This window comes from Erpetoichthys calabaricus, chromosome 1, assembly GCF_900747795.2.
Source record: "Erpetoichthys calabaricus chromosome 1, fErpCal1.3, whole genome shotgun sequence".
Classification (NCBI taxonomy): Eukaryota; Metazoa; Chordata; class Cladistia; order Polypteriformes; family Polypteridae; genus Erpetoichthys; species Erpetoichthys calabaricus.
In genome coordinates, this window is record NC_041394.2 from 103,215,031 (window position 1) to 103,240,744 (window position 25,714).

General features: G+C 37.5%; 1 protein-coding gene across 1 annotated transcript in view; it reads left to right on the forward strand.

Annotated features, from left to right (window-relative positions):
• The first annotated feature begins 327 nt into the window (after window positions 1-327).
• Window positions 328-25,714, forward strand: part of ggcx (gamma-glutamyl carboxylase) — a 67,311-nt gene continuing 41,924 nt past the window's right edge. The window contains exons 1-5 of the mRNA XM_051930466.1: window positions 328-492; window positions 4,496-4,726; window positions 16,871-17,029; window positions 17,180-17,345; window positions 22,217-22,295. Of these exons, the coding sequence (XP_051786426.1) occupies window positions 462-492; window positions 4,496-4,726; window positions 16,871-17,029; window positions 17,180-17,345; window positions 22,217-22,295 (666 nt within the window). The 5' untranslated portion in view covers window positions 328-461. The remainder of the gene's footprint in view (window positions 493-4,495; window positions 4,727-16,870; window positions 17,030-17,179; window positions 17,346-22,216; window positions 22,296-25,714) is intronic.

Here is a 25,714-nt window from a genome sequence, read left to right on the forward strand (position 1 = left end):
ATTTCCCATTGGGATTAATAAAGTATCTATCTATCTATCTATCTATCTATCTATCTATCTATCTATCTATCTATCTATCTATCTAAGACATTTAATATATTAAAACAACTGTGTAACAAGTACGAAATATACAACACAGCCACCCAATAAGCGCGCGCTCCGCGTAGTACCGCTTGAGACACACCCACCTACTTTTCCAGTCAGCCAACCAAGAATAATAAACGCCGGCTCCCTCTTTCCTATTGTGCCTCATTTGGTTGCGTCACCTGGACGTGAAGTCCAAATCTTGTAGTCAAGGCCGTATTGCGACATTCCCCGGCTGCTTTTCGGCCTCTCCCAACTGTACATTTCCGGCAGCGGCTTTCAATTTCGGACTGTTTACGTGTCACGTTGCCAGTGTCTGCCTGTGTGTAAGAATCGGCGCGCGCCGGAGTCGAGTGGGAGGCGAAGCTTGTGAGAGGATGGAGTCCGCAGCTCGCGATAGCCCCGCAGGTGAGTACGGCAAGACTGGTAGCAGAATTCCTGTTCATTAAGTGGTGATTGTGGTGCAAATTAACGGACAACTTCATCATACAGTCCTGTCCATGTTTACGTTAATATGTGCCATGTTTGATATACTTTATTTGTGCATTGTATTCTTTATTTTTCTCGGAGGTTGCACTTCGTCCAGTGACGTTTTTAGAAAATGTGTCCAACTTTCAGTACAGTACTTTAATAAAGTACACGGTTATAAATTTCGCATATAGTGAAATTCGCCATATTTTTATGTCCTTTTTATCAGTTTAGCAATTTCTTATTTAATCGGTTGGATGCTAAACTTTCAACCTCATTCTCATAAAAGTAAATTTGCTGGGTTATACCACACGTAAATGTGTATGTTTATTATTATTATTATTATTGCGCTAAATCAGTTAAGTTTGAATTGTACTAACCTGTTATTTCCATCTACCAGTTTTCGGAAGCGTTTATTAAAAAAACATTATTCAAGTGATGCTTAAACTTTTTTTGAGTCACGGACCGCTTTAAGAATCTGATTCAAGCAATGGACCCCCTTCCCCAGAAATATTCACATAAACACAACTTTGCATGGAACGAATATAATGTAGTTTATTTATCGAGATTTGATTGTCTTATGCATATATGACATACACAATGTATTATTAAACATTAAAATAAACAGTGAAAAAAAAAACTCCTTTTTTATGCAAAAAGTGGTGGCCACTCATTATAATTATGAAATACAATCCTCTTGTGCAAATTAAAACAGATCTACTACTACTACGTTTTCAACTACCATTACTAGTACTACTACTAACTACATCTACTCTAAATCAACAGTACCGGGCTGTATAGTGAATATAAATATTAATTTTTATCAGACCCTCACGGACCCCCTGAAACCCATCCGGTCCACGGACCTCAGGTTAAGAACGCCTGCATTAGGCGCAAGGTAGCAGCCAACCCCGACTGTGGTGCCATTCATCCACAGGGCATGCACATACGTCCAGACTCATTCCCACATTTTAATATACTTAACGGTAATTTACAAAAAAAAAAAAAAAACAGAAATCGTGCGAACAACGGCTAGAACGTACCAGCAGAGCACAGACAGCGGCCGAGTCGGGAAGAGACTAGGGGTCAGTGGCATCTCCGCAAGTCCGCAAAATTTCCAGAGCCTCCCGTTGACATTTTAAATCAAATTATTAATGTTTAGCAATCAAATTACATGTCATTTTTGTAAATATGTTTTTTCTCTTGTGAATTTAAAAAATAAAAAGATAGGAACGCTTTAATCGAATTCATGGATTTCTTTTCTGACCAAGTTTCTGCGTTTATGGAGTTTTCACGTTTTCATAAACGCACTAGTTTAATTACTACTCTAAACTGTCCCGGTGTAAATGAGTTTGTATGTGTGTATATAAGTGTTTCCTGGAATTCCGGTATTTTTCCCCAGTGGAGCTGAAATAGTGTTTGTCTAGTTTTTATCCTGTAGTACAGTGGTGTTCAACCTTTAGTCCTCCAAGGTCCCCCAGAGAACCACAAGAATGTCTAATGGGCCCCTACACCGGCCATGTTATTTAACCACTTGTACTTTGGCTGCAGTCTTAAACAAAGGTGCTGTTTTGAACTTAAATTAACTAACAGAAGCAAATTTGCTGTTAAACTGTGTTTTTAAAGCATAATACAAAAATTAGATAGATACTTTATTAATCCCAAGGGAGAATTCACAGTTCACAATTAGAAGCCAATTTAAGAACAGTCTGTGCATATTTATTATAATATATAATATATATATATATATTTTTTTTTTTTTACATCTGTCCGAATTTCTTAATCATATAAAACAAGTTGCCATTTTTGGAGGATAAATAATAACCAGTAATTACCAAAATGCAGCATTTGTCATTACAGATATTTTTGATAAACTTGGCTCTAGTGTTACTTTTTAAATTATACATAGTGTTTCTGAAAATAAAAAAAAAAATTTTAAATACAAAATTACTGACTGCAGACTTCTTTTTTTCCCCATAACTTAATTACAAAGCTACTTAACTCAATTTTATTGTCATTCATTCACATACATAGTATGTGATTGAATGAAATTTCGTTTCTTACAGTCCGCACCCAGTGCTTAGGCATAACAACATATATTTAAGGATCTGTACTGGTATCTGGAAGGTTGCTGGTTCGAATCCCCATTACTATCAAAAAAGGTCCTACTCTGCTGGGCCCTTGAGCCAGTCCCTTAACCTGCAATTGCTCCAGGGGTGCTGTACAATGGCTGACCCTGTGTTCTGACCCCAAGGGGCATGCAAAAACTAACAAATTTCTAATACAAGAAATTGTATAAGGAGAAACAAAGAACTAAACAAAATGACCAAAACCAGAGTAATAATACAATATAACAGGGCAAAAGATGTAGGACTATAAAGCTTGAGCAATGCTTGATATCCGTATTAAAGTGCAAAGTGACAGTACATAATTGGTGGAATGTTATATGGACATGGTAATGGGTGACATGTAAGAGTTCGAAAATCTTGACAGCTTGGGGGAAGAAGCTGTTATAGGACCTGGCTGTGCTGGTTCTAATGCTGTGTTATGTTGTACCTGATGACAAGGGGTCAAAACAATGCATTATCATCTGCATTCAGCTACAGAGTATTTCCATTAGCATCAGTAACATATAACATAAGGAGAAATGCAAATGCATTTCTTCTCCACATACAATAATCAAGTCAACGGAGAAGGCAAAAGCATCATGTAGGGCTGCAGCAGAAGCCAAGTAAGCTGTGCAAGGACCATGACACCTGTGCAGATTTAAAAAGTGAACAGGGTGTGAATAAAGTCGATCTAGCATATCCTTTGTGAGACTGTCACACTTTTGACATCATACTAAAACACTACCTTTCTTCATAGCTGTGTGGGGCCACCTTCCTTTCACCTCTTCTTGATGGATAATTGTGAGTAGCCTGTTCCCCTTCTAACTACAGGTTAGTAGCTTCAGCGATCTGCACTATGTGGATGAACACAAGAGGACACGGGTGACTCATTTTAATAGCAGCTTGATTATATACAGATACAATCCATGAAATGATTGTTAAACTGGTCCTTTGAGAAAAGTGACAGTCTTTGCGCACTGTGTGTAGCGTTTTGTATAATGATGAAGTAGTCCACCTTAAGATAAGTTTGACACAACTACTGTAGTTTGATTTTTAGTGTTTCGAGTGCCGCATATACTCTGATATAAGTCGGGTCTTGAAACCTGAAAAATTGATAATAAAATCAGACCCCGACTTACACACCCGTTCAAAAATGTGACACTTAAATATATATATATATTTTTTATAACATCTTCTTGCTTCCTCCAATCTTGCACCAGTTTCTCAGACACATTGAATTTTGTGTTATCAGCATAGTTACCAATTTCTTTTGACACTTCAACGACTTTTAATTTAAAACCAGCTTCATATTTTCTTCTGATCGAATGCTCCATCATAGATAATGGATGCTCTTATGATAAAGGTGTATGAGGGTGTGAGATACAAAAAACACGAAACAGTGCAAACGTTGCTTAGGAATAGTTTGGGTATTACCGTGTGGTCATGTAGGCAGAATACATAGAAAAAACGGAAGTGTGCTCTGTGGTCACTTTCTCAGGTGGGCGTTAGCATGTCATAATCTCTTGGACCAATATTGTGAGTTTTCTGCATTCGACTTATATGACTGACATCATAAAATACCGGAAATTGTATGGTAAAATCAAGCGCTGACTTATCCACGGGAGAACTTAAACGCGAGTATATAGTGTATTTTGTTTTGCTGCAATATTATGATTATTTTAGTCATCCTAGGCCCCCTTCCCCCCCAAAGGGAAATTTACTGGGGCCCCAAGTGCACAATGGCTTCATGGCTGAGAAACAGTTCTGTAGTAGGCCAAGTGGATTTAAAAACATGAAAAAAGACTTACTTTGTTTTTTTTTTCCTTTTATAATAGTCAAAGAGGCATCATTAATTGATTCCACCACATGTAAGAAGCCTAGTAATAAAAAGAAGAATCCAAAAGGGAAGACCATGATGGCAGCATGGAACAGAAGTGGAGATGAGAGCAGAATGAGGAAACTGTTTGGGTTTGAACTTTGTGACTTGTCCAGCTGGGAGCGGCTCCTACGCCTCTTGAACCGACCTACTGACCCTGCGTCCTTGGGAATGTTTCGATTTCTTTTTGGTAAATACATTTGCCTTCCCTCAGTGTTTCATAATGTTTACTTGTCCCCTGTCTAACTTACTAAACTTCTGTAGGGAGTAGAACTATGTTCTCTGTGTGATGTTTGTTTTCAAGGATGAATAAAGGTATGCATTAGGACCACTTTTTATCTGTATCAGAAATGCCTGTGTAAAAATTTACAAAGGAAAGGTGATATTTAAATGGTCATTAAATACTCTTTACAGTTTTTTTATGTATTTCTTCCTGTATTGGATCCTCAGGTGTCTACCCATAAATGTCTATTTTGTGTTTTTTGCTTTGTTTTAAATCAAATGTGCATGCACAGATTCATTCATGTTCATCATCACCATACTGTAGGAACAAAATCCTGAACAGGTTTACCTTAATAGTGAAGGTTCTGGCATACTTTTTTTCTTTTCTCAATAAATAATATTGTGTAACGTAGTAAAATGACTCTTGGAAAAATAACTGTGGTTATCTATAAATAGGCAAGGAGAATGCACAGACTCTCACAAACAGTCATGTTCATGCCAGAACATTGGGTGGAGATTGTTGAATTGTAGATTATTTAGCCCAAAAATGCACATTTGAATGGACCTTGTGGTATGATTGTGGGTAGGAAGTAATAGTCACCAAATGTCTGGTGAATCTGCAACTACAGCATATCTTTTTTTAACAAGCGTATAAACATTACTTAAAATATTTGCATATTATGCAGAACTGTAGAAGCTGTACTGTGAAAAGCCAGATGAACCACATAGCTGATTCATCATCATCAGAGAATGAAATTAATATTATAAATGATTTATAAGTCTTCTCCTGTTTTAATCTCATTTATTCCTTTAGCTGATTATGTTATAGAATTTATTTTTTAATGATGAAAATTGGCTTCAGTCATTTTAAGTCTTAAGTCATTTTTTTTTTTTTTTGCAAATCGGACTTAGAGGCTAATTCTAACATGGTCAGCTTTGTACTGTGTAGGTATTTTTAAACATTCATGACTCTTACTGTTACAAATTGTGTACAGAATGAATATCTGCATAGAATGTGATAAAAAGTATTTAACAAATACACAGATTATTTAATTTTTTAAAGTGTAGTTTGTACTGAAATATACACTAGCTTTATTACTGTTCCATTCCTTGCGTATGTCAGTTGACAAAAAAAGTTGGAATTTATATCAGACTTCTTTTCTGGTCTGTGTTCACAACTGTCTTGCAAAAAACTAACAATGAAGTACATTTTAGCCTACATGAAAATAATGTGTTCAAGTAATGGTCTCTCAAAGCACTTCATTGTGATTGGAGTGAGTAGTACTGGTCTGTAGTCATTCAGGCAGTACTGAAGTAAAGTAAATGTGTGCAGAGTAAAAGGCAAATTGTAGATGATATTTGACAGAGCTAAGGAAATGTTCAATAAAAGAAAAATGCTGAAAAGCAATGGCAGAACACTTGCATAAACAAAAAAAAAACTTCATGATAAATCCTGTACGTGGTGTAAGGTACAATTTGGATAATCACTGAAATAAAGTGAATTGATAACTATGGTCAGCCATCTATTTTCTAAATGTACACTTTCTAATTCAGGATCATGAGTTATAGTTTACTGTGTCCACAATCCATAAATTAATTTAGAACGTCCAGCCAATCTAACATGCCTGTCAAAGGCAGAACATTTCCTTTACACATGTCTTAGTGAGGAAGGTGCTTCATAACATTGCTAACAATCAAGTTGTTTCCTGGAATGTATTTGGCATTATCTCATTTGATAGATATGATGTGTGCATTGTACATTTTTTTTAGCTGAATGATACCATCCTTTGCACAACATTCTTTCCACAGGATTGTTGAGATTGTAATTGTAATCTTGCTCCCAATGTTGCCTTGCTTCCTTTCCAAATTGAGGTAAGCTGGTAAATTCTGGAAATGTTGCATATATACAGTGGTGTGAAAAACTATTTGCCCCCTTCCTGATTTCTTATTCTTTTGCATGTTTGTCACACAAAATGTTTCTGATCATCAAACACATTTAACCATTAGTCAAATATAAATAACACAAGTAAACACAAAATGCAGTTTGTAAATGGTGGTTTTTATTATTTAGGGAGAAAAAAAAATCCAAACCTACATGGCCCTGTGTGAAAAAGTAATTGCCCCCTGAACCTAATAACTGGTTGGGCCACCCTTAGCAGCAATAACTGCAATCAAGCGTTTGCGATAACTTGCAATGAGTCTATTACAGCGCTCTGGAGGAATTTTGGCCCACTCATCTTTGCAAAATTGTTGTAATTCAGCTTTATTTGAGGGTTTTCTAGCATGAACCGCCTTTTTAAGGTCATGCCATAGCATCTCAATTGGATTCAGGTCAGGACTTTGACTAGGCCACTCCAAAGTCTTCATTTTGTTTTTCTTCAGCCATTCAGAGGTGGATTTGCTGGTGTGTTTTGGGTCATTGTCCTGTTGCAGCACCCAAGATCGCTTCAGCTTGAGTTGACGAACAGATGGCCGGACATTCTCCTTCAGGATTTTTTGGTAGACAGTAGAATTCATGGTTCCATCTATCACAGCAAGCCTTCCAGGTCCTGAAGCAGCAAAACAACCCCAGACCATCACACTACCACCACCATATTTTACTGTTGGTATGATGTTCTTTTTCTGAAATGCTGTGTTCCTTTTACGCCAGATGTAACGGGACATTTGCCTTCCAAAAAGTTCAACTTTTGTCTCATCAGTCCACAAGGTATTTTCCCAAAAGTCTTGGCAATCATTGAGATGTTTCTTAGCAAAATTGAGACGAGCCCTAATGTTCTTTTTGCTTAACAGTGGTTTGCGTCTTGGAAATCTGCCATGCAGGCCGTTTTTGCCCAGTCTCTTTCTTATGGTGGAGTCGTGAACACTGACCTTAATTGAGGCAAGTGAGGCCTGCAGTTCTTTAGACGTTGTCCTGGGGTCTTTTGTGACCTCTCGGATGAGTCGTCTCTGCGCTCTTGGGGTAATTTTGGTCGGCCGGCCACTCCTGGGAAGGTTCACCACTGTTCCATGTTTTTGCCATTTGTGGATAATGGCTCTCACTGTGGTTCGCTGGAGTCCCAAAGCTTTAGAAATGGCTTTATAACCTTTACCAGACTGATAGATCTCAATTACTTCTGTTCTCATTTGTTCCTGAATTTCTTTGGATCTTGGCATGATGTCTAGCTTTTGAGGTGCTTTTGGTCTATTTCTCTGTGTCAGGCAGCTCCTATTTAAGTGATTTCTTGATTGAAACAGGTGTGGCAGTAATCAGGCCTGGGGGTGGCTACGGAAATTGAACTCAGGTGTGATACACCACAGTTAGGTTATTTTTTAACAAGGGGGCAATTACTTTTTCACACAGGGCCATGTAGGTTTGGATTTTTTTTCTCCCTAAATAATAAAAACCATCATTTAAAAACTGCATTTTGTGTTTACTTGTGTTATATTTGACTAATGGTTAAATGTGTTTGATGATCAGAAACATTTTGTGTGACAAACATGCAAAAGAATAAGAAATCAGGAAGGGGGCAAATAGTTTTTCACACCACTGTAGTATCTATATATTGTATTTTAGACTTATGAGTAGAATTTAAAAGCATAAAAGAAAACGTTATTCATTTTTCTGGGCTGAGATGACTCTGCTCTTGTTTTGTCAAATTCAGTAAAATTCAAAGCCTTTTTCATCATAGCTGCTAGCCTGTAGTATGGCAGGTATACTGCTCCACGCAAAAAATCTATAAAGAAAGAAAGCCCCAGCCAGAGAAAGACTTTGTGCATTAGAGCAGCAGTCACTTATACAATATATTTCTGTAACAAATGTCTTCATAAGACTTGTTTGTTGCCTCAGCTGATGTGCCATTATTTTGATTTAAGTTAAAGAGAAAGTGTTTTTCTAGTAGTAAAAGTATCCTGTGGAAAGCAAAACCACTGCCTCTCCAAAAAATATATAGGAACATCCTAAAGCACTCCTTTTAATGCACTGAGTACATGTGGCAGTGATGATTATGGATCATTAATATTTGTTTATTTCCATATTCTACAGTGAAATATTCTGAATGTATAGTATTTATGTAGACAGAGTCATCTAGCCTGAAGTATAATAATTTAACCCATGCACCTGTGATGGGTCCAAACCCATATTAGTTCAGCACAGCAAACTGATATCCCAGTTTAGCTCTGTCAAAACCTTTTTCTTCATGCAGAGAAAGTAAGACCTTTGGAAGTTCAGAATCTGCAGGAGTATATATTCCACTAAACAATAATTAAAAGTTTTATAATAAATGTCTACTTTTAACAAATTCATTTTGAATCATGTGATATTATAGAAGGGACCACTTTTGTTTTTTTAGTTAGTAAATAATTGCAATTTGGTATCCTCATAGAGGAAAACAATATGTGTAGTAATGTAGTTTCTGCATCTGCTACAGTTAATGGTTTGAAATGCAAATTGTATTAGTAGAGCATAATGATTTGAGTTTCAGAGTAAGAGGAGTATGATGAGAGATAACAAAAGTATTATAGTTGCAAGATTTGGAAGAGAACAATAAGTTGTTGTTAAGAAAATAGTCCATTGATGGGTGATGCACTGGCAAAAAAAGAAACATAGTATCAAATATGGGTAGAGAAACCCCCTTATGCCCAACAGGTTGTAATCCTTGAAAGGAGGTGAAATTGTCAAAGTATTTTTAGATGCATATCATAGTTGCCATTGTTGATGACCTGTCTAAAGCAGGATTTAATGCAGAATCAAAAATCTCTATTTTTAGATAATTCAGAATTGAGGCAACTAAGGTTATATTTGCCTTTTTTTGCCAGTTTTTATTTTTATATTTTTTCAGGTATTAATTTTAGTTTTATTTAACCTTCATACCATATTTTTAGTTTTAGTTTAGTCTTTATTTCACAAAGACATTTTTATTTTATTTGTGTATATATTGGTTTCAGTTTTAGCAATTATGGTATGGTTAAAGAAATTTTATCAAGGTTAATTTTGTGTCACAATGAGAGAACAGTAGACTCAATAGGTTTGTAAATAACATTTATTTAATGTCAGTAGACACCTATAGGTTTGTCCTGTTAAAAACCAAACAAAAATAAAACCAGATACAGAATATGACTGACTATGGAAAACACTGCAATTCTACATGCAAAATAGCAATCCAAATTTAAATGGTATAATTGAAACAAAAATGCTGCTTTCTGTTTTGCACAATTTACTAAAGTCCTGCCATAGCAGTGATACAAATGAGAGCCTGACTGTTTGTGTAATTCAATACATCTTTCTATTAATTTCCAAGAAAACTCCAGTGCTCCAGAGAAGTGGTCATAATGTTTTGCAATCCAGATGACAACTGTCCCCAAACTGAGAATATGCCTTCAACAAATGCTTGTGAGGCATGGGCACACACAAGATCCAAAGCCACTGGAGTAGGTTTAGGATACAAACCACTCTGGCTTGCCTGAACAGAACAGATGTGCCTGTAAAAAAACCCCTGCATGACCTCCTCCTGATACTTTGCATTTCAAGTGAAGCACTTTCAGATTACCAAGGCTGGTTTTCTGGGTTTAAGCTAATTATTTTATTAGCTAAGAACTTGAATTTCTGAAGGACTGTGATATTTGCTAAAACAGCTATTGTCTGTGTAGCCTCATCTTGTTGTGCTGTTGTGGTGTAATTGTGTTTCGCTGCCTCCGTGAATATAAGTAACTCTGCTTTTCTTTTCAAAGATAGGGTCAAAGAAACACTTGGATACATTAGACAAGCTGATGCAGGCATTGGATCAGATTTGTCACTCATGGGATATAACAGACATGTAAAATGTTGGTACAAAGACTTGAGAAGAGCTTGTGCCAAATTTTTCTCTCCACTGTGTATAGCAGGGAAGGTATCACCTCTGACAGAGACTGGCTATCTGTTTGAAGCTGATCTATGTGCATGCCAAATGGCTCCAACACTTTAAGTTGGCTTTCCAACTTGACCCAGTCGCTGGTCAATAGTGCATCCATCGTGGCTTCCTCAAGAACCTCATTAAGTGTAGCTTTAGTTTCCAGAAGTCGCTTCAGCATTTTCGGCCACACTTTTAGAAACAGAGGATAATGTTATTCTAATGAGAAGGTAAGGAGTTTAGTAACATGGGTATTTTTTCTTTATATAAACAAATTAATCACTTATTCCCAGTGAATCATAGAATGACTAAATGATCATTTGGTCAAAGTCACTATTACCACTGTGGTGGAAGGATTTTGATTTGTCCAGTTTCACAGTCAGTCATTTTACCTCTGTAACCAATCTCATTTAAACAGTTTTTGAAACTTGTTTAGCATGGTGGGGAATTACAATGTTGTTATTTTTTATATTTTACTAGCTGTGTAAGCCCATTCTGTAAAAAGCCGAGGGTCCTAGAAACTGTTAAAATTGTCAGAAAAAAAAACAAATGTAGAGATGTCAGGTAATTGAAAGGAACTACTCAGGGCATCTCTCTCCTAGGAGGATTCGTTTTGTTGACGTGCTTGCATCGCTTGTGCATTAGTGGTGGGAGGAAAAGTAAAAAGGATACCATTTTGCCGATGTTAGCGGCTAAGCGACATTGTCTTTCTTCTTAGGTTTTGTTTTGCTGACATTCTGGCCTCGCTTGTGTTCTTAGTGGCTAACCGAGATTTCTGTTTCCTCAAAAATAGATCCCTTACCCCGACTCCACCTCTCACTTCCGGGCCAGACAGACACACACACTTCTACATGTAGACGTTTATATATAAGATGATGAAAGTAGTTGTTCTATTAATTTATGTGCACCCCATGATTTTAGTTAGTCACATATAACCACAAAAACTGTGGTCAAAGAATATTGTATTTTTTGCTTTTTAGTGGATTTATAACTAAAGTGAATAAAATCATTTACTTAAATTTTTTTTTATGGTATTTTTTACTTTTAAGTTTTTGAGTATTTTGCAATTTATTTTTCTTTAATCATTTTTCATGAACGGAAAGCTTCTTTAAAAGTATTACATAATATATCTTCTTTTCAGAATTATTTGAATACTAAAAAGAATTATATTTTGGTCTCTATTTTTCTGTTCAGGCTCTTATGGGATTAGTGCTCGGCCCCTGCAAAAAAAAAAGTCGACAGCAGAATGGCAAGCTTACGGCAATAATTCTTCCCCTTGATCATCAAGTCTACTCCTTTGCAAGAGTAAACAAGTAAAGTTGGCATGCATATTTACTCACTCCACTCAATGGAAGAGGCAAGTGGGGGCAATCCGATGCGTCTCTCACTTGTATCCTCCTATATCTCACTATATTATCTCTCTCCGTCATTGCTGCGTGTGCGTTAATTGCAAATGCATAACCATTAATTACGGTGAAATTTGTTATGTAATTGCATCGGTTTTGACAGATTATTGTATTGTTATCGATACTGAACACGTATGCAAAATTTGAAGAAATTTGCATTGCCAAAAGTGGCTTTAAATTAGCTGCACGATTTGACACAGACAAACAGAAGGAGGAGTCAAGTTAAATGAAATCATTTAATGAAAATAGATTACACCTCCTTCTTTACAGATATGACGATAACCGATTTATTTTTTTTTAAATGTTTTATTTCACTTAGTCTTTTAAGCTACTGTTGTAATCATTTTGCATCAGTTTAGTTTTTCATCACAATTTTTTTTTCAGTTTGCCAAAATGTTTTTTCATTAATAGTTTGTGTTCATTTTCATTTTAGTTAATGATTATAACCCTAGGCAACCACTGCAGTTTTTATCATCCAAATTTGGTGTATACACTGCTTGAATTAATTTACTTTAGTTTCTCTACAAGAATTTTTTAGTATCTGTTACCGTCTAACATCATAATCACTACAAAGGGGATTGTTTTGTCAATCAAAATTCACAATTCTCTTGTTACAGAGAAAGACTTGGTCTATTCAATCTCTTTTCAACAAAATTTAAACCTTATCGTTTAAATGAATTTCCTGTAAAACACTGTATTTTACCTCAAATAGCTGACATGTAGAACAGTGTTTCCCTCTTGAGTTCATGACTAAGATCTTTAATGTTCCAGTTCAATACTACATATTTTTTATATTTTAGGGTTCATAGTTAGTACCGCAGTACACTAATATTCAGTTGAAGCTTGGGGGTCCCCTTAAGCACCACTGCTACTGGCCCACTTCAAGCACACCCTGCAAAACCAAAGAAGCGTTACTGTGCTGCCACTTTCCTTATGTGGCACCCAAATCTCACTGCATAGGTTATATAAAATATAACCCCACGTGGATAAGGTCCATGCTGTCCATGACCCTGTCCAGAATAATAGTGTTTGGAAGATGGATGGTGAATTCCATCACACGAATGAGCAGCTTCAAGAAGCCCAAAGTTGCAAAAGAATTCCTACGCAGCCACAGTGAGCAATCATTTCAAAGATAGTGAGCTCCTTAAAAGAGAGATGTAAAGAGTGACAAACCATGGGCACTCAGTCTGAGAGCACCACAGTACCATGGTGATACAAATATACCTGTGCTCTTCCCATTCAAACTTTGTGTGTGATGCACTGATAAGGCTGCCTTTCCTTAGCTACAGTGCACTCCTGCCAAATTGACATAGCACAGAAATCTCACACATCTACGGTTGCAAATCAAATGCAAGTGCCTGGAAGCATCCTTGTGAGGCATGTGAGATTAAAATAAAAGTCACAGCTACAGTTTAGCAAGGAAATTTCTACAAATGTTTGGAGCTAATTGACAGTTTTTACTTGCAGCGATAATGTGTTCAACCAGTCTGCGATGAATGATCTCATTGACCATTGCCTCAGTCCTAAAACCACATGACTTTACGAAAAAGTGTTGAAACGACAATTGCTCTAGTGTTACCATTTGAGAAAATCTATGATTACTTAGCAACAAATTAAGCAACAATCAATAATTTAATCTACAAACAAGCAAGTATTTAAAATAAGGTTAGGTCAAACAAAAATCTGCCTTTTTCTCCAGCAAATTATTTTGTGAACCTATTTATTCTGATATTCAAATACCTTCTGGTAGGCCAGTGTCTATCTCGATAGAATGAAGCTTTCTTCTTTATCTGCAGAGAAAGAAGGAAATCTTGGAAGAAAGTTTTAACATTTGGAATTCGGACGGTGCATCCAACATTTAGTTAGAGCATTTATTGAAAAATATTAAAGTGACTTTGCATTAACTACTAGACTACACATACAAACAGTAGAATATCCAATAGAAATCTACACTGATATTGAAAGCACAAGCAACTTGGGATCACATATAGACTACCTGTAATTTTTTAATAATGTCTTCTGGATATGAATGTACTTATGCCATTTTCCTTTTGCATTTACCCTACCCCCCCCCCCCCCAACTCCTCCCATGTTTTATTCCCTGTTCTCCCCATTTTTTAAAAATAACAAATTGCTAGGAGGAACAAGATGCCAAGCAAACAAAGTACTGCTAGTAATTTGTCTCTACTTCAAGCACTGCTTGCAGGAAAATAGGATTGCAATTGTACTATATGCACAAGATCTAAAATAAACTAATTACACTATATATCAAAGAAGTACATTTTTTAAAATGCTAATGCCATTGTGCTCCAACACCAATCAACACTCATGCGCTTTTTGCAGCATGTCATTGGCATGCATGATACGAAAAGGCAAACTATGCACTATAGCCAAGCCATGGTGAAACACCATGAAGTACGATATTTTTCTATAATGCATGCTGAGTCACTTTTTTTTTTTTTTTTTCTCAGATGGTGGTAGAAAAAGGACCACTGAGGATGCCATGTTTAATTAAGTTAAAGTAATTAACCCATGTAAATTCTTTTTTCACAGTATTATCGGAAGAGCACCTAATTATTCATAATCCACAAACATTTCTCCATTTCTACCCACTAGAGGGGCAATAGTATTGCATCTTGTCCATGTTTTAAATGACAATGTGAACTTTTAAGACATTACACAACCCTATATGGTTTTGTGTTTATATACATCACAACTTGCAGTTCTAGGCAGTTTTCTGGTCTGTGAGAGGATACCGCTTTTCCTAGCTGTTTTTCCTGCAGCAAACTCTGACCTCTGACAGAATCATTTTCTGATAGTTTCTCATAATTATCTATCTCTGTATTAGTCATCATTCAGAATTTGGTAATTGACTGTATTTTTGTAGTGGCTTGTTCTTTTGTGATGCTGCTAAATGAGGGAGTATGTTTTAGTCTATTAAGTTAAAAGATTTAAAAAGAAAAGTGTTGTTTGTAATGTGTCTGTCTCTTCCTAACTCAGGCATGTGGCAAGATGGAAACAGTAGTGTGACTGATCAATAAGAAACGTTGTACTTAATATTTTAATTTCTTGAATCAAAAAGATTGTTTCAAGAATAAAATCTGAGTCGAGATGCATATGCTTCTGCTTTCTGTTCAATGCAGCACCTTAAACCAGAAACTAGAGTAAATTTGATTGCATTTATTCATGAATTTACTATACTTATTTAAATATCTTGAGACATAGCTTTACATAACATTTTTCTGTCTATTATTGTCTCCTAATCTGGATACAGTGCAGGGTGTGATAATCCAGTTTTGAAAGGCAGAATGGTGTGTCAACTGAGTTTTTAGTCTAATACAGTAGAGTCTTGCTTATCCGACATAAATGGGCCGGCAGAACGTCGAATAAGCGAAAATGTCGGATAATGGGAAGTGTTAAGAAAAAACCTATTAAACGTCAAACTATGTTATAATTTTACCCATTACGAGCCTAATACAGTGGAACCTCAGTTCAGGAACATCTCTGAACACATACAAATCGGGTTATGACCAAAAAGTTCACCAAACTTTTGCCTCTGTGCACGACCACACACTCAGTATAGGAACAAGCCAGTTTCCCTTTCGGTTTGTGCGCGCCGATGATTTCTGCATGTGTTCAGTCTCTCCCTGTGCAGCGTTAGAGAGAGAGAGCGCGAGAGAGAGACACAGACAGACACATGCACGCGCAAGAGAGAGAGACACACACACACACGCACGCACGCACATACATGAGACGCACGCATGCACACACACGCACGTACGCGAGAGACGCATGCGCACACACACACGCACGAGAAAGACACACACACACACACGCACGCCAGAGAGGGCCAGCCACATAATCCACTGTAATCATGTTTTACAACAAAACAACAGAAAAATTTAACTGAAAAAATGAACTTAGCAACAAAAAATAGACTACGGTCACGCTCGCAACTTGCAGTTCTTGTTGCCGATTGATGCGTTTTTTTGGTTTTTTTTGCGGTGGGACGTCGGATAATACAGAATGTTGGATAAGCGAGACTCTACTGTATATCTGATTTTAAGCGCAATTCTGTAATTTGTAGTTGAACTTTTCTTGCTTGTTTTAAAAGATAGACCCTGTCATTACTGGCTTAAGATTTGCATATTGGTCATCTGGAGATATTTGTTTATGGTATACATATTGTATTGCTTTTTTTGTAATATTTCTTCCCCTTTTACACTTAGATTGCATTGTGTCTTCTTGTTATGCAGAATTCCAGCGCAAAGTACTCTAAACATTCATTTGTCCAGAATAAAAAATAATTTCTTTCAAACAAGGTTGCGTCACATTGGAGCCCAAAGTACTTCTGGTTTATCTTATTTGTTTCTGGATTGTGTTTTAAGGAAGGCCATTACTTGTGGAAACAGAATGTCTGCCCACATAAATTCCATTCATTCATGGATCAATCTAACAGGGCTGGTGTAATGTGAACCTTGGGGTCCCTATTTGTTTACCACTTTGTTCCAGTCTGTCTGTTTGTGGAGAGCCATGTCTTTTTAGTTTAAAAGTACGAACATTAAAAGAGGCATGAATTGTACATTGATTTACTTCAGATATACAGTAAGTAAAAAATATGGAGGTAATTATTGCTGCTCTAATTGTTTGTTTTTTTGAAGCTCTTGAATTCCTGTCCCCTCTTTTTTAAGTTGGGTCTAATCTCAGAATCTGTGCAATTAAAATAGGACTAAACCCAGAACAACATTGCTTCAACTAGTCACTGCATTTTGATTATTCCATCCATGGCAATAAAAGTAATGGAATGGTTTTCTTTATTGTAATTTTGCTGTTATTTCACAGGAATGCTTATGGTGATTGATATTCCCCAAGAGCGAGGGATGAGCTCTTTGGATTACAAGTACTTGGATGGAATGGATGTATGTCGATTTCCATTGTTTAATTTCCTGAAGCCTCTGCCGATGGATTGGATGTACCTGCTTTATGTTGTTATGTTGTTTGGTAAGAGTGAATACTTTTTCATCAGGTATTTAGATATTGTTTGGTTATGATGTTTATTATATGTTGCAGTGTCTATTTTATAACGTGAAATTTAAATAATGAATCATCAGCAATATATTTACTTTTACAATGTTTTTCATGTTCTTCCAGGAGCACTTGGGATCATGTTGGGCTGCCTTTATCGCATATCCTGTCTGATGTTTATCAGTACCTACTGGTATGTGTTCTTCTTGGACAAAACTACTTGGAACAATCATTCTTACTTATATGGGCTCATTGGATTTCAGCTGACTATCATGGATGCCAATCGATATTGGTAATTTGCTCTTTTTCCTTTCTTTCAGTCTCTTGGTAACCATGGCTAAGCTTATACATTTTAGATAAAGCAAACTATAATTTCCATTTTAAGCTTCAAGCACTGGTATTGTGATGGACAAATATCTAACAGGAATACAGGCAATTAAGGTGTTCCGAAGTCTGCAGGGAGACACATTTCTTCTTATCCTAAGCCAGATACACTTTTATTATTACTGTTATTATTTATTTATTTTTTGAACATATCCGTTTCATTAAAGATGGTGTGTAACTGATTATAGAAAGTATTTCACTTATTCACTTGATCTAGCACCTTATGATTTCTGACTCTTCTCAACAAATAAAAACTGCCATGGATAAAATGATGATTTTAAGACATCCAGCATAATGTGACAAAGGAACTCAAGGGTATTCCAGAAACAGAGTTTGAGGTACTGAATGTTTCCAGCAGTGGCATTGTTGTCCAACTTAAATTGTCTCACCTTGTGTGTGTATGTGCATGCATTCGTGTATGATTTTATAGATAGATAATATTTATATATATATAATATCAGTGCTGGGTGGTATACTGGTTCATACCAAAAAACGTTTTTTATTTTTGTTATGATTTTTTTTTATGATTTTTCTTACACCAGTGTAAATAGCCTAAACAACGTTCATGTGGCACAGTGGGAAACTGTTTAAGGAGGGACCTTTTTCACTACTGCACCGCTAAACATGCATGCAACGGAGTACATGCGTTAGTGGAGGTATTGAACGGTGAAAATGGACAGAGAACATTCTGAAAACGAAGCTGTAATAAAGTTGACAATAAAGACAATAAAGTTGAACATGATGACACAGAACTTTTGCCGAAAAAAGGAGCAGTGTCTGTTGTCTGGAGATACTTTGGTTTTAAAAGGTCGGATGTGGACCATTATGTTCAAATGTGTGAATACTGTTTCTATACTACTGGATAATAATGCAAGCCAAGTTGTACTTGTTTTATTTTATTTTTTTTCAATACTGGGTACTGTGTAATAGTGTGACGACATGTTGAATTTATTCTCGACATTTCCACTTTAATCTCGACACTTATGATGAGAATAAAGTCGACATGTTGACTTTATTCTCGTAATTTGTCATTAAAGTAGAACATTATAAACTAAACTTCATCTTAAAATGAATATTTAATTTACTAGATTTTCTCAAACTCCGTCATAAGTTATGTAGCACATTTAAATGCTTTGTGTTAAGTGTTCCCGAGCCATGTTAATTGTTACGTGCTTCTTAAACTGACTTCCTCTTGCACTAAGAGGAGGTGCAGGCAGCAATCACCACACAGGATGAATTAATTTCCTGATATTCCTGCTCCCTGAACATTTAGAATGCTAAGATAAATACTTGATATCATTTTCATGATGAAATGCATTAAAGCATGTACTAATCATGTGGGTGCACTGCTGCGTTGCAGCAAGGGGGTCCCGGGTGTTCCCTGCCTTGAATTTGCATGTGTTTCTGGTGGGTTTACTCAGCGTGCTTCAGTTTTTTTCAAAGTCATGTAGGATTTGGGGTTTTGTTATGCTATATTGACCCTGCTAGTATATGTATTGCTCATATTCACCCTGTGATGTGCTTGCGCCCTGTTCAGGATTTGCTCCTGCCTCGCACACAATGTTTGCTGGGATGGGTGCAACCCTGAATGGATGGCATAATTAAACATGTATAACGAAGAATTTTTTTTTAAAGTTCTGAACACTCCGTGGTCTAAGTTTATAGCTAGTTTTAATTTCACAAAGACGTTTATCGTGTGGTGATTGGTTATGTGGAAAAGAAAAAGGAAAGATAGGAACTGGGGGTTTGGTACGTCAGACAGAGACAGCACGCGTGCAATAAAGAAAGCCCGCTCAGAAGAACATCCATTGAATGCTGTGTTCATGTCTCCAACCACCAGATCACGAACCCAATATTTACACAATATTTAAGTTAAACGTGAGCAATACCCATACATCCAGTTTTTTGGAGCCTCGTCACACCTGCCATAAAGTTTTCTACACTGAACGTACACCTGGGGACCCCTTACTGTGTCTGTATTTTTTCTTCTTCACCGTGGCCCTAATACGCTTCCGTAGGGTTATACGACAAATACCATTATAAATGCAAGTTGCAGTTTTATTATTTATTTATATAGCTTAGCTTGAAGCAAGGTCCATATTAATGCATTTTGCCTTAATGATGGTTCAGGTGGTAAAGATGTCATCACCAGGTTGCACTTGTTTTATTTTATTTTTATTTGGTGAATACTGTGTAATGCACCTGGGCTTGAAGTCTTGGAAGTAATAGTATTATTACTGGAAGTTGCACTATTATTTATTTTATTGTTATTATTTATCAGTTTAAATATTATGCAGTTTAGTGATGGTAAAGTTGTTTAAAAAGTCACTAACGTGTCCGTGGACAGAAATTGTTAACATTAACAAAGTGTAGTTGGTTTACAAAAAATATTTACATTTATTCCTTTTCTAAGACCTGTTCAGTGCAATACAACTTTTGACCAGCACCTCTGGATATTTTTTTTCTAAATGCCTCTTTGGATGGTTGAAAATATGCTGTCAAAATTTTAGTTTAAGTTGTTTACAAACTTTGTTCAATAAAAAGGCTCTAAATTTTGACTGCATCTGTCATGCAATGTGATTCATTCTCTTCATTAGTGCCACCCCCCTTGAAAACTATCACATTATGGGGCCATGCAAACCTGTATTAATACTTGTGTGCACATTAAAATGTTTTTTGTACAATGTACAATTCTCATGACAGTGGAATAGGTTATTCTTAGCCAATAATTGCAGTGGAAAATGTGGTTAACTTCCACTCATGCATGGGAAAAAAAATACTGTCCAATAACGTAAAACCGGTATAATTTTGAAAAATACCGTGATATAGAATTTTGGTCATACCACCCAGCACTAATCTCTATCTATCTATCTAGATATTGTAACAATAGTGCCTTCTTGCGCCTGAACAGACTCAGACGGAGACACGTATAAAAATCAAATAAATGTTTATTTTTCTTCAGCTGGAGGGCATGTCTTCCCCGTAATCCCTCCAGCCACAACACAGTCCCAAATAAAGCACTAAACACACAAAGTAACACGCCCTTCTGGCACCACCATTCCTCCCTTGAAGCCTCGTCCTCTCCTCCTGACTCTGGGCACTGAGTGGTGGTGGCTGGCCCCTTTTATAGCCCACTGGAAGTGCTCCAGGTGCTTGAGCACCTGGTTCCAATTGCACTTCCGGGTGTGGCTGAAGATTTGTCCAGCAGGGCTCCTGGACCCATGCAGCTCCCCCTGGCGCCCACCCCAGATGCCAACAGGCCTGGGAAGGACTCCATCTCCCATGGAGCCCTGCGGGAAACTGAGGCACCCTCTTCAGCCAGGGAGGCTGCCACCAAGCATCCCAGGGGAGGTATTGAGTAGTCCATGGTTGCTCCCTCGGAACATACGTTGAAGTGGCGTCCCAGCCGGTCATGGGGCCCGGCCGTCTCCCACAATATATAGATAGATAGATATAGATATATCTCTTGTATATAAACGTCTACGCGTGGAAGTGTGTGTGTGTCTGTCCGTCCCAGAAGTGAGAGGTGGAGACGAGGGCAAGGGCTCCAATTCCGAGGATACACAAGCAAGGCGAGCACGTCAGCAAAACGAAACCTCTGAGAAAGACAGTTGCTTAGCCACTAATGCGCAAACGATGCGAGCACATCGGCAAAATGATACCTAGGAGAAAGATGCCTAGAGTAGTACCTGTCATCTCTACATTTCAATTTTTTTCTGACGATTTCAATAGTTTCTACGACCCCATACTTTTTATAGCACAGGCTTACACAGCTAATAAATATCTATCTGTCTGTCTGTCTATCTATATATCTATATCTATATATATATATATATATATATATATATATATAGTGAAAAGGCGCTATATAGGCACCCGACACAGACTGGACATGGAGGCATACATAAGATAAACTTAAATTTTTCTTCGCCTGTGGGTACATGTCTTCCCCGTGTCCCACAGGCAGTACACAGTCCCAAGCTCAGCACACCAAATAAACACCAAGAAAATAACTCTTTCTTCCTCCACCACTCCTCCCAGGCAACCTCATCCTCCTCCTCTCGATTCTGGCTCGTGAGTGGTGGTCGCTGGCTCCTTTTATCAAGCACCCGGAAGTGCTCCAGGTGCTTGATTGGCGACACCCGGCTGCACTTCCGGGTGTGGCGAAATAACTGCCCTGAAGGGCCCAGCAGCTCCTGCTGCAGCACCCCCTGGCAGCTGCCTGCAGAACCCAACAGGGCTGCACCAAACTCCAACCCCCATGAAGCCCTGCGGGAGTCTGAGGCACCGTTGCAACCCAGGGAGGCTGCCATCTAGCGTCCAGGAGGAGGTATTGGGTCTCCGATCCTAGCTCCCCCAGAACATATGCTGTAGGGGCGTCCCGGCCGTAAAAATATATTTCAACCTATCTATGTAAGATTCAAAGTATTGATTATAATTAAGCAAGCACTTATGTGAATGATTGGCTCTTACAATGAGAAATACTATGATGTAGATATTTATATTGTTCTGGATACTACTGCTTTCGTTACACTGTAGCATGTACAGCTAACTGGAGCTGCTGCTGTAAACATCAATTTAGGAAAAACATTAACCGAGTCTGAAATTGAATTGTTCATTATTTTCGCTGGAAACTATTAACTGATTTACCCAGATGAATATTTTCATTTCAATTGGTGATGGAAAATAGTAAATGTATATTGGCTTGTAATCAAATTTAAAATGAGGAAGCTCTTTGTTTAAGTGCCTTTGGAAGTAATCTGCTTTTATTGCTTTCAGGTCAATAGATGGGCTCCTTAATTTAAAAAAAAAGAATGCTCATGTGCCCCTATGGAATTATACAGTACTGAGGGCCCAGGTGAGTCAATGGCTTATTTTATTCCTTCTGAATACCACTCTTTCATTAATATTATTTAGGGCATGTTCCCTTACCTGCACATGTTCTTTAAAAATAACAGGCTGTTTTTACATAATATTAACACATACAAAATCCATTTGATTATTCTTTTCAGCTTTTTTTGTTAAGAGGCTTTGTAGGTTACTTAAAACATTAAGAGGAAGTCACTAAATCTTTCATGATATGTTTTATATCCCATAGTCTAAAACACACAAAGAAGTGGGTGAAATGTTTCTTAACCAGCCATATAAAAATAAGCAGGAAATAAGTAACTTATGTGTTTCCGTTAAAGTTCTATACTTTTGGACAACAAAGTAATATTATGTTCAGCCAGATTTTGGGGGATGGCACCAATTGAAGAGCTCAGTTCCAAAATCAGCTAAGTACAAATGATAAATTTTGGAGATACTGTAAATAGGAAAATCTGGGTCCATAAGCAAATTTTGAAACTAAATCCCTAAAACTATAGCGCTACACTGTTGCAATTAGCAGGTTTTGAAGCTCAAACATATTTTCGGCACATGACCAACTGCATGAAAAGTCACAATCACGTGTTCACTAAATTTTACCAAAAGGTGTAATTAGCAGATTTTGGAACTCACGTCTTCAATTGTAAACCCACAAGAAGGTCTGCTGTCAGTTAGGAGCAGGGTAGTACATGACCCAGAACTAAATGAGAACGATGAGAAGCTCCTAGCATTTTTGGTGAGTCCCAGAAGTTAAGAGGGCACATTGAGACCCTTATATTAATTACAGTGCATCCGGAAAGTATTCACAGCGCATCACTTTTTCCACATTTTGTTATGTTACAGCCTTATTCCAAAATGGATTAAATTCATTTTTTTCCTCAGAATTTTGCACACAACACCCCATAATGACAACGTGAAAAAAGTTTACTTGAGGTTTTTGCAAATTTATTAAAAATAAAAAAACTGAGAAATCACATGTACATAAGTATTCACAGCCTTTGCTCAATACTTTGTCGATGCACCTTTGGCAGCAATTACAGCCTCAAGTCTTGTTGAATATGATGCCACAAGCTTGGCACACCTATCCTTGGCCAGTTTCGCCCATTCCTCTTTGCAGCACCTCTCAAGCTCCATCAGGTTGGATGGGAAGCGTCGGTGCACAGCCATTTTAAGATCTCTCCAGAGATGTTCAATCGGATTCAAGTCTGGGCTGTAGCTGGGCCACTCAAGGACATTCACAGAGTTGTCCTGAAGCCACTTCTTTGATACCTTGGCTGTGTGCTTAGGGTCGTTGTCCTGCTGAAAGATGAACCGTCGCCCCAGTCTGAGGTCAAGAGCACTCTGGAGCAGGTTTTCATCCAGGATGTCTCTGTACATTGCTGCAGTCATCTTTCCCTTTATCCTGACTAGTCTCCCAGTTCCTGCCGCTGAAAAACATCCCCACAGCATGATGCTGCCAAAACCATGCTTCACTGTAGGGATGGTGCCAGGTTTCCTCCAAACGTGATGCCTGGCATTCACACCAAAGAGTTCAATCTTTGTCTCATCAGACCAGAGAATTTTCTTTCTCATGGTCTGAGAGTCCTTCAGGTGGCTTTTGGCAAACTCCAGGCGGGCTGCCATGTGCCTTTTACTAAGGAGTGGCTTCCGTCTGGCCACTCTACCATACAGGCCTGATTGGTGGATTGCTGCAGAGATGGTTGTCCTTCTGGAAGGTTCTCCTCTCACCACAGAGGACATCTGGAGCTCTGATAGAGTGACCGTCGGGTTCTTGGTCACCTCTCTGACTAAGGCCCTTCTCCCTCGATCGCTCAGTTTAGATGGCCGGCCAGCTCTAGGAAGAGTCCTGGTGGTTTCGAACTTCTTCCACTGATGGAGGCCACTGTGCTCATTGGGACCTTCAAAGCAACAGAAATTTTTCTGTAACCTTCCCCAGATTTGTACCTCGAGACAATCCTGTCTCGGTGGTCTACAGACAATTCCTTTGACTTCATGCTTGGTTTGTGCTCTGACATGAACTGTCAACTGTGGGACCTTTATATAGACAGGTGTGTGCCTTTCCAAATCATGTCCAATCAACTGAATTTACCACAGGTGGACTCCAGTTAAGCTGCAGAAACATCTCAACGATGATCAGGGGAAACAGGATGCACCTGAGCTCAATTTCCAGCTTCATGGCAAAGGCTGTGAATACTTATGTACATGTGCTTTCTCAATTTTTTTATTTTTAATAAATTTGCAAAAACCTCAACTAAACTTTTTTCACGTTGTCATCATTGGGTGTTGTGTGTAGAATTCTGAGGAAAAAAATGAATTTAATCCATTTTGGAATAAGGCTGTAACATAACAAAATGTGGAAAAAGTGATGCGCTGTGAATACTTTCCAGATGCACTGTATGTGGGCTACTTGGGTATACTGGGAAGAGACGTTTATCAGAGAATGAAATTCAGCACCCTGTTGAATTAATATTGGTGCAGCATCTCAACCATACATTTCCTTAAATAAATGATAAAGCACACTGCATTTAAGCTAAGCATTACAGTAATACTTGAGTTCTTTTAAAATACCTTTTTTGTGGGGGTGGGGTTTGGGGTGTGAATCATGCATTACTAAAACTAAAGAGTTCAATTAAATGGTTCAGTTTTATGTACTCCGCAAAGAATCATTTGAGGAATGCAGATGAGTTAACTCTGTGTCAATGTAAGCACACACCTGCTGTTTGAAAAGCTACAGGAGTCTGTTAAAATAACTGCTCTTGTTCAAGACCTCATTTATATGCCTTAATGCTTTATTTTGTGACAATCTTGGGCAAACATCAACTGATTAAAGTAAAAATCTCAATGTTAAAGCGATCCTGCCTCTAAGAAAATTAAAGACATATTTCTTGTAAGATGCATTTTCATGCTTTTGAAAAAGTACACCTTGAAATGAATTTTTGTTAATTACGATTGAGGTAAACTTTAAGTTTCATATTTTGTTATACTCTCTTTTTTTTTTTTTTTTTTTTTTTTTTTTTTTTTTTTTTTTTTTTTTGGCACAGGTACGTTCAGTTGTTCTCAACACATTTATTGTTCAAAATATAAACATGGCAAAAAATACATTTGCAACATATGGTGTATTATGCATTTGTCTGTTGCAGAGAAAGAAAGAATGCCATGTTCCTTATAAATGTTAAGACTTAAAGTAACTTAATGGCCAGGGATGCCTGACTTGCTTGTTTGGAGTGTCAGGGAATGCTAGACATGAAATTGGAGGAACTCTTGGCAAAGTTGATTGTCTTAAAGTGAGTTGAGAGTGAATGGCACCTGGAACTTATGGGACTAGGCTGTCCTGTAAATCAAACAGACATTTATTAAGGGAAATAATTGCTGGTGTTGCCCAGAAGTCATCCAGCTAATCACCAGCATGGG